At 43.0% G+C, this 10,270-nt stretch overlaps 1 protein-coding gene across 2 annotated transcripts in view; it reads right to left on the bottom strand.

Annotated features, from left to right (window-relative positions):
* Rpb8 (DNA-directed RNA polymerases I, II, and III subunit Rpb8) overlaps nucleotides 1-10,270 on the bottom strand; it is a 53,322-nt gene that overhangs the window by 17,902 nt on the left and 25,150 nt on the right. For both annotated transcript variants that reach the window (XR_001916937.2, XM_018035836.2), the window contains exon 4: nucleotides 8,507-8,687. Coding sequence is in view for 1 of the 2 variants with exons in the window: in XM_018035836.2 (XP_017891325.1) it covers nucleotides 8,507-8,687 (181 nt within the window). In the remaining variant the exon portion in view is untranslated. The remainder of the gene's footprint in view (nucleotides 1-8,506; nucleotides 8,688-10,270) is intronic.

Genomic DNA, 10,270 nt, shown 5'->3' with positions numbered 1-10,270 from the left:
GGTTTGGGAGTTATTAGCCAAAAACGAAAATTTGGAAGAAATTGAAGGGGTACCCCTTGGAAAAATCTCGGAAAAATCGAAAATTTTTTTTTGTTGTTTATTATTAGCAATGTTCTTCCGAAATCTGATTTCTTTTTAAAAAATGCGTTTCTAAAGTGCATAAACTTTTCGGATTGACTGTATAGCCAATACATCCTTAACTTGACCTTAATTTCACGGAATACAATCTGATCATCGTTTATGAGTCGTTGGAAATCGCGAGAGATGCTTCGCCTCGTAGGAGAAAATGAATCGGGTCACTCTTTTCCTATCGGACTTTGTGTCGAATTTTCTCAAATTGAATAAAGAAAATGTCTCCCGAACTCGTCGTTCGGCGAAAACTGATAAGATATTTAAAAAACGACAAGGAGATCGGGATGGGGTGAAAATTGACCTTCGAGATTATCACACGGTTTTCGTTCTCCCCCTCCGACGATTTAATACATGGGCGAATCCCCAGCGGCCCTCAGGCACTGATTTTCCATTGCCGTCATGGGGGTGGTGGGCAACGTAGAATGACGTCAGTGATTCCGCCTGCGCCGCGTTCCTCTTGTAACCCCATCCGGAAACTGCGTGGAGAGGGCGCACAGGGACGGGGTAACACCTCTCAGTCAATAACAGGCGAGAGGCTCTGGCATCCCGAACTTTTCCGTGTTCGAGCCTCAACTTTCATCCCCTCTCGCGATACCCCTCGAAATACCTCCTTCTCTCTCTCTCTCTCACTCTCTCTCTATTCAAAACAGTTCTCCTCCCACCATCTTGATATGTTTACTTAAGGAAACGCAAATTGGATCGCGAAAATACAAATTTAAATATCCACCCTCTGTACGGCAGTTCCCCAAATTGGACGAGACCGAGATAAACGCTGTTCGAAAGAAACTCATTAGAGACTTCTTGTATTAATGTATGCATCGGAAGGAAGAATGTATATTTAAATTTCCGAAATATCAAAAGATGTACGGGAGGAAAGAATACTTCTGAGGGTTCGTTAACGTTGAAGTGTAAGTCCGAAGAAAACGCTGAGGAGAAGGAACGGGACGAGGAAGACTGGTTTATCGATTGGCCCGTAATCAGCTTTCGCTTCTTGCGCGCGGAAGGGACGTCTTTCTACTGGCGGGACTCAACCTTGGGGCATATTAAGTGCACCATAGCTTGCTCGGTAATAGGGCCAAGGACACGCTATGCTTTCATTCGCTTGAATAATTGATAGAATATCGACTATATTGTACTCAACTCGTCAAGAGCGTCACCGTTCTATTAATTGGATTTTGATTGTCTCACCCTTATTCAATTTATATTCCAAAGATATTCATAATGAAGTTTACATCAAATGAAGCATCGTCGTTTTATTCCTAATCACAATCCTGACATTAATAATTACGCTGAATCATTGTGCAAGATGGAACGTTTGTTGGATCATTTAAGCTTTTAACCATTGAATCATATTCTAATTGTGTTAAATTTCTGGGACATTTATCATTTGCGCACATTCAATTTTCCTCTAATTGCGTGAAATCCGCAGTCTAGTAATAACATCTCTATTATTGTTCCGCGTACAAAATTATCCTACGCTCGATACATAACTTAAATCAAATATTAATTTACTCCAGGCCGAACTCCCGCAAGCCCATTTATCTCAAAGCCCTGTATCAACAATACGCTACACCACCGTCGTATCCTTGATGTATTGATAGAATAAACTAATCGTTAATCAAACTTTGAACTGTATAAAAGTTATTTAATAAAAGTTACTCGATCTTCCCACTTCCGAATCACCCAACGTAACGTGCATGCTTTGAGCATATCTCCTTGGCCAAGTATCGAATAAGTTATGATTTCGCGAAAGACCTGCAGGCGACGGGAGGCCAGGACCACAAGACGCAACAAGGCAGGATATCCTATAGCCAGGAGCGAGACCGAACGAGAGGAAGAGACGGGAGGAATTCATGCACGAGCGGGCATCAGGGGTTGACCCAATTTCACTCGGTAGGTTGGCCTCTGACTGTCTGACCTTTTCCCAGGAGAGTTCCTGGCGAGGGTGCGCGCGTGCACCACAGCCAGCGCCGATCACTGGTGGGACGGAAACCGTCGTTGGACGCGCGTACGGCCTTCCCCGCGTGACCGACAGAGAGAGGGAGAGAAAGAGAGACCGCCGTGCGCGGGGAGAACAGCGGGATTACATGAGAACGCGTAGGATGAGCGAGGAAGGGAAAAATGGAATATGTAACAGGGGATGAAAAGCATGGGAAGGGGAATTCGGGAATACAATGGGATTTTGATTTGAATGTTTAATGTTATCTGCAGGTTGAATAATTCGTTTTAGAATTGGAAGAGTCGTGGAAGGACGAGGGTAGGTAGAAAAGAATTCCCTGTTACTGCGAGATTTAAGACTCCGCGTAGTCGGGGAATGGATTTGAATAAGTGATAAGCTAGTCATCATTTAGTAATAGATCTGCTACGTTGGTTTTACAATGACAGATAAGTGGATTGGTCCGATCAGGGTCAGACTCAACAAGTAGTTCAATTTGATGTACGACCGACGAGTCGTAGAATAATTCAGTAGAATCTATGAGAAGGGGATTAAAATAACACGTTCCTGAATCATTATTGAATTGATCTCAAAACTAGAACTCCCTATTTAATAAGAAACAACACAACGCTTATTAAAAAGCAATGCAGAAAATGGAATGCCCGAGGATGAGACAAGGAACAAAGCTGTGTACGGGAAGTCCGATGGAATCGCGTAGGTGGACGGTTCACGGGGAAGAGTAGGTGGTGGAAGTTCGCTAGGCAGGTGAGGGACGATCGTGAGGGGATAAACGAAAACTGGGTCACCCCTGGGAACCGGTGAGCCTGGGGCTCGCGTCCGGGAACGCGACTGCCCACCAGTGTGCCTGGCGAATATACGTGGATACAAAAAATATTGGCACGTAGCTACCCCGGTTTATCGGTCGGGCCATTATCAACGACGAGCTAAAGAAATACGTAATTCGACTGATATGAAACCGTTTAGTGGTAATTCACAAACCGGGAGTAACAATTCAATTTTACGAATTTTTGTAATTGCTCCCAATTCGATGGATGTATAATAACTATTATATTCTATTATATATGTTTTTCAACTGCTTAATTATTATATTTTTATCACTACTGCAATTTCTTCTTGTAAACAAACGTACGAGAGCGTTTATGAATTACTATACATGTATTTGAACCTCGAAAGTGAGAGAAGTGATTGTGAAGAGGTGTCAGTATCATCGTCGCCAATTGACCTAGATCGAAAAACACGCGGCTCGATTATATTGAAATAATTCTGCCTTGGGCCAGACCAAACTCGTTCAGCGATACTAGAACGTAAATTAAACCTTCATATGCCAGTACCTACTGATACAAAAGACCTCGAACGTGAAGGAAACAATTAGAATTAATATATTGAATCGGTGGAAAAGTTATTGCCTGATTGGAAATAAGATAGAAACGTTTACATTTTATGATAAATATTTTTCATCTAGTGCCTGATGACCCCTCTAAAAATCGGGCATGAACTTTTGCACTGACCTAATATTATGCTACCTCAGTTAAAGTAACCAACGAATTCTCTTTCCCGTGATGAGAAGCAGTAAAAACTTCAGGTCCTCGTCAATTAACCATAGTTTTTAATCTTACTAGAAGAAGTCTGACATCGTTTTATGAGCTGATTATTAGATCGCTTTCGACTATACAGGCACGAGGAGATGATCTTGGTACGTGATTTGCATTCATAACGGAATTAGAGAGCTAACCAGATATGGAACTGCAGGGGCGAAACAGAGTCTAGAATCGTAGTACACGGAATACGAATTAATGTAACATAATCGAATGATTCAAACACCACCGACGTATCCCCCTTCTGTTCACGGTTCGTGACGTCAACGACTACATAGCTACGCGTCGCTACTCTATATTCTCTCACCTCGAGCCCCATAAAATAACTCTCTGCACAATGTGGAGAGTTTCCTAAATGAGACAATAACATTAACCGCGCGACCGAGCGCCCCGTTCAAGTTTCGCATCGGTTAGATTTATGAGCGCCGCGAATCTAGGGCGAAAAATGGCACAGCGGGAACGCGAGCTCTGATAGAAAAAAAATTGCATCAGAGATAAATTCACTTAAACGATAGTCTCTTTGTTAAAAGTTAAAATTCAATATTTTGGTAATAAAGAAAAATTGATCCTGCATTGCGATCTCGTTTGAAATTCAAGACGACAGCTTCTTCCGTGTATCTATCATCTAGTTAAATTAAATTAAAGCTTTTAGCTTATAAATTCGTTAATAATCTTCCTAGTAAAAAGAGAATTTGCATCATGTATCAAAATTAGTATACGGAAGCATACGCGATAGCTGTGAAACATGGCATAAGTAAAAATGTGATCAGCTGTTGTTAAACGATCGGGGCGAGATTGCATAATGCTTGCATTACGTGACGATGCATTCCCTTCCTCTTTCCGCTCTTCCGACAGTCTATATGCGGTGTACATAATGCTTTAAAGTACAAGGCTAGAACAGACCAGTGCCGTACGAAATACCGGTTTGCTTCTATTTTTATCATAAACTCAACTACGTACACCTCCAAGTACTAAGAAATTAACCAATCCGTGAAGCATCGATTGATATCCGAGTGTTACGAGATGATAAATAAATATTTGGAAGGACGAAATTGATTTTGGACGAGAAATATTCGCATGAATTTAACTCTCGCTCGAAAAACGGGCATAGATAAAACGCTCCCACCTGGCAAAAACGCGTGCCTCAAATGTTATATAATTTTCCACGTCTCTCAAAGCTCCTTTGTCGCAAAGCGCTCTCGCATGAATTTCCTAATACCGAGTGACGTGGCGCTTCAATTTTCTTCTCCGAGGTATTTTTACATCAGATTTTAAAAAGAGGCAACATTATTTGCGACACTTTCTTCCGTTAGAAATTACATAGAATTTGTATCATTCAGGTCGGAACAGGGAATTTGAACCTTGAATTTAAAGCAATTACGCCTACGGTAATGATACTGTTGATCTTGTTTGTCTATTCGTTTCTACGAATGTATTTTCCTCCGGTTAATTCAAGCTTCCTTGTTAATCCCGCGTTGTAAGTGACAAACAATTTTAATATCGCAAAGTTCCCAGCAAACTTTCAGTGTACCCGAACGCAGTGGAGAGGCGAAAGCGATCGTTAGCTAAGCGATGGAATCCAGCCCGGCTCTTTCGGGCGTCACGAACGCCTCGCAAACAGAGAAACCGAGAGTTCATTAAAATTTAATCGAAATAACGCTGAGCAATTATTCCAATTACGATATCGCGATACAATTAACGAAACAGTGAATGACTATCTTCGCGCGCTGCTGCTTTTATAGCAGATAACAGATATTGTACCGGACGTACATTATTTCGGATTTCACCTTTTCCATGGCACGAACGATAACGTTTAATTATCTGTGCGCTGAATGGCACTTGTTTTTTACTCGCCACGAGACTGTTATTCAGATTTATATTTCCAATACGTCCAGCGTTAAACGAGATTGTTTTCCACGATTAAAATGCAAATTTCGTTAGGGACGTTCGATCGTAGCAATAATTGCAATGATGATGTCAGCAGACACCAATGTTTGACATGTTGTATCGGTCTAATGAATGCATCCAAAGATCTCTCGGTCTTATTATGCCCATGTAAGTATGAGTCATAGAATTAAAAATGTTTTACCAATGGTCTGATCATTATTCACTGAGATTACGCCGATATTTAATAAAATAAGTGTTACGAAGTGAACATCTCGGTTCTCGGAGAAATAAAGATGTAATCGACTGGCGTAAACCCATGTTATGCACTATTCTTGCCTGGTTGAAACAGAGCAAAAACCGTCGGAAATTTATCAACGGATGTTATAAAAGTCACTGGACTAGAAATTAATTTGGAACGATGAAGCATCTTCGAGTCTGGAGTTACGGAGCAGTGGGAAGTTGCTACCCTGTTAGTCTTCAGAGCCGGAAGGGAAGTCTCGAAGAGCTTGAAGATCAGCTGATTGGTCACTAGAGCGTCAGCTGATTTTGACAGCCCGCTCGACCTTGCGCGCATCCTAGCACGTCGCGCGCCTTCGAACCAATTCAAATCCACGTCTTACGTCGACGCAACCGCATTCGACGCGCTCATCTTCCGATAGAAAATCAATAACATCTTCTGAACTTGAACACTTTTCTTCTATTCATTTGAAGCTTCAGAACTTCTTGAATGAGTGAATTAAATCGAAGATATGCTCGTTGATTAGTCTCGTCTCCAAAGACTGGTCACGATTACCTGCGTATATACCTGCGCGTTGTTTGGTTTTCCAAAGTATATATATACATATATATATTCGGTCTGTAGCGACCCCGATCAATAATTCATTTCCTTGCTGTCACGCCCCTATTTGGTGGACTTCGCTATCAGTAAAGGAATAGCATAGTGGCCAGTATTAAACTGTCCGAATTTGGTTCTTGATGTCATCGAGTGGCTGACTAATTCTTGCTGTTCGTTATCTATGAGCAGTTGATACCGCTCACAGAATTTCCAACTAACTGTGTGTAAATATTGGAGGAGTAATCAGCCCCCGCGATTCGTAAACGGTCTTCATTCTCTTTCGTGAGTTGATAGATGATTCTTCGTGTACGTTGACGAAATGATGTTTAATCCATTTATATTAATTTTTATCCTGCATGCTTTAGTAACGACCGGAAGAGTTGTGAATATTAATAAAAATTGGTCAAATTTGCTTTTCATCATTGTCATTGTGAAATAATTGTCTTCGAGTGGTCGAGGATATTTTACCGGTCCACGAAGTCATCGTAGAGATCAGCAGGTAACTGAATGGGCTGCTACCGCCCTCAGAAAACTGAGATACCACCAGCTGTGTTCATTCGCTTGATTACTCACCGAGTGAACACAGAGTGGCTCCCTGTTCACCGAGAGCCCGTTTCACCGTTTCCGTTTCGCCTTTACCGACCGAACGGGTTGAACTCGATTCGCGCGACTCTTGATATCTTCAAAACGCAGAGGGAACTCCACCCACGGCACAGCATCGATCCACCAATCTTATTCGAATGTTCATCAATTGAACCATCGTGATTCACCGTTTCGTACGTTTGAATTTCTTTCGAACGACAACGGTAAAAGATAGACTCGATGCACGATGTAAATGAATCATAGTGTTCGACTATCGTAACTATCTTTTCATGTACATACGAAAATAGGTATCGGATGTGACACAACCCAGAGATAACAGTTGGATGCAAACACGTAGACCAAGATAACGAGAGGACCGTTGGAGTATGAATAACAAGGAAATCGATAAATCGATGCGGGTGTGTCGAGGTCTCCAAGGGAACAGCTTTTTTAGAACAGACAAAATTTCCTGTTCTACGAAAACACCCTATTTTCCCAGTGAAGAGGACGCTTTAATTTTTTCTACTCAAAATCAATAACTCGATGGAGAATCATTTAATCCTGTAGAATGTTAAAATAATGTAATAATCGTTAATCGAATGGAAAAATACGAAACAATCGAGACGCAACGACGCATCCCGATGAACGAAAACAATTACGTAACAGTTATGCACGATTTAAAATCCGCCTTATATTTAAAATCACGAGTTGATTCCGGCTTATCTTATCGGAAGTCGGCCACGCTGTATTCTTCGCTCGGTGATACGAACACAAGCATGCGAATGGCAGGCAATGGAGCAGGCGATGCACGCAGTTTACGACGGAACCGGCGGTACTGATCAAACGTCGAAACAGCCTTTGCATACTGCAACTAGCGACAGACCCGTTGTTCAAGGTTGACCGCGATAAATCGGTCAAAGAAGGGTTATCAGAGACCCGTTCTACTATAAACGTGACTTGATAAAAGTTCTGAATTCAAGTTCGCAAAATTCCAAGAAACGTTTTCTCACATTTTCTGTAGCTTCTCTGTCATACCGTTGTATAATATAAACTGGTTGAAAGACAAATTCGTTAAGCTTTGTTTCTCGCTTCTTTCAACTAACCATTGAAGATTAGTTTTTCGTTCTCACGATCAAAGATCGCTTTATGGTTCCGCGAGCTTTTCGAAGCTCTCACGGAACTTCATTGAGCACTGGAAGCGAGCCAATCGGAGATCACAGTAGAAAGAGGGCACGTTTACGCACGTCGACGCGTGTGAATGACGTCACACCGTGACGCGTTACATACGTGCGTGCACGCACAAGATACGCTATGCGATTACGACGGATCGTAACAGAATAAAATAGCGATGCAGAGACGCGAAACGATTTGAGATTATCCCGACCAACATTCGACAAGATCTCTTGTGTAAATTGAATTAAAAGATGTCGTTTACTATTCGGTTACACGACGTCAGGCTATTTTATTCTGCGAAGATCTGTTGGTTAAAATCGAGGCAGAAATTGGAATAAAACTTACAGCCTGCTGCTGGGTTCGTTGCTAGCCTCGTCACCTTCGATTCGGTAAACCTTACCAGACATCACGTACTCAAAACTATCTGCCCTGGAGCCACCTTCCTGTTCCGTCGCGTTCCACTCCCCACCGTCAGGATAACCATCCTCTCTCAAGGTCGTCGCGAGTACCAAACGAAATTTGTCACCTGTAACAAAGAATAAAAATCGAATTCTAGTGAACGACGTCCATTGGCAAGGTCTCTCTTTTTCTATAAATAAAACCTTTCAAGAAAAATTGTTTTGTCCGTGCCGAAACAGCAACGCGGTGAAATCCGCAATATCGGAACACGGAAATTGATGTCTAATAATAAACTCAAGGCGATCGCATCGAAAATACATTGGGGGCGTTGCAGACATTCGTTTCGTCACGTACAAACGAGATTCACGGTTGATCGCGTACGAGCCGGCAAGAACCGTCCGCACGGTTTCGCTATTTTCGCGAACACAGAGTACGAGAGACGCGAGGGTGAGTTCCCTGCATCGACGTGTGAGTCTCAAAGTTTCGTTGCATCATGCACCCTACGTGACGTGGTCACGTCACGTTCGGAAGTAGACACGAAAACTGTAATATGTCACGTCGATTATGTGCGCGATGCAGCCGTTGATTATGCAACCGACAGACCGTCCAAAGCCGCAGGAATTGCTGCGGTAAAATGGGATCTGAATTAGCGGAAGCGATGATAATCGAACGAACATATGGACACGTTTCTAAAAATATTTAGTTCTCTCTGGCACCGAGCGAACAATTATTGGCAGGAACGGATGAAGACATTCGACTACGGTTACAGAAAATAATATCCTGGCATTGGGGATAAGAAGGGACGTGTCGAGTTAGCTCGGCACAGATAAAATGTTCACGCAAGGACGTAGAAAAGCGCAGAACGCGTCGGAGGAATTGCACCAAGTATTTAACGTTCAATGGAAGATGCGAGCTGGCTGCATGGTACCTGTACGACCAAATAGGAAACGCGGAGAAGCCCGCGCGTAAGAATCCGGGAGAACAAGGGTCAAGGTTAAAAGTCCACGCTACGTCGATGGAAGATATAGCACAGTGATCGATATTAGCGGCCGTGGCAATGTCGAGGGGGACACTGAAAGAAACGGCGAACGAAAGCGAAGCTGGAAAAATCTACACGACCAATTGATCACGTTACGAGATGTACGTGGGTCATAAGCTTATATCACGATAATGGCATAACGATTATAGATTATCTAGTTGAGCCGTACACGTCCCGCGTTACCATCCCCGGCCATTATTAACCAATGCGAGCCGGGCGAAGAATACGAGAGCTCACGTGATTTACAGCGTTAACCTTGCCACTGACGGCAACGCGTTCCCGTTAATTTGCCCGCGTTAGAGAACCGGTATTAACGCTACACTAAATTTAAGCGTCGATACAGTCGAATTCCGCGAACGCAGTTTCGCGAAACGTATTCGACCTCCGAAACGCCGATGCGGCGTTCCGATCGGCTCGCCGATTGGTTCCAACAATTTTTCGCTCGAGCGAACCCGGAATATTTCCGACGTTGATTTCTAGACTGTGCATAACACATTGGACGACACGTCGACCACCCCCGCGTACCGAGACGCTTCAACGTGTCCTGGGGTCTACCGAAAACCGCCATCTTGTCTCATGACGTCAACTGCCGTCGAGAGGAAGAGAGAATCGTACGATAGTTATAGTTTGCATCCGTTTTTCTCGTCGGATCACGCGCATACGCGCTCGAG

The sequence above is a fragment of the Ceratina calcarata genome, unplaced genomic scaffold (assembly GCF_001652005.2).
Source record: "Ceratina calcarata isolate Rehan_Ccalc_2016 unplaced genomic scaffold, ASM165200v1 scaffold93, whole genome shotgun sequence".
Taxonomy (NCBI): domain Eukaryota; kingdom Metazoa; phylum Arthropoda; class Insecta; order Hymenoptera; family Apidae; genus Ceratina; species Ceratina calcarata.
The sequence above is the reverse complement of the archived record's forward strand: the minus strand, read 5'-3'. Positions and strand labels throughout refer to the sequence as shown.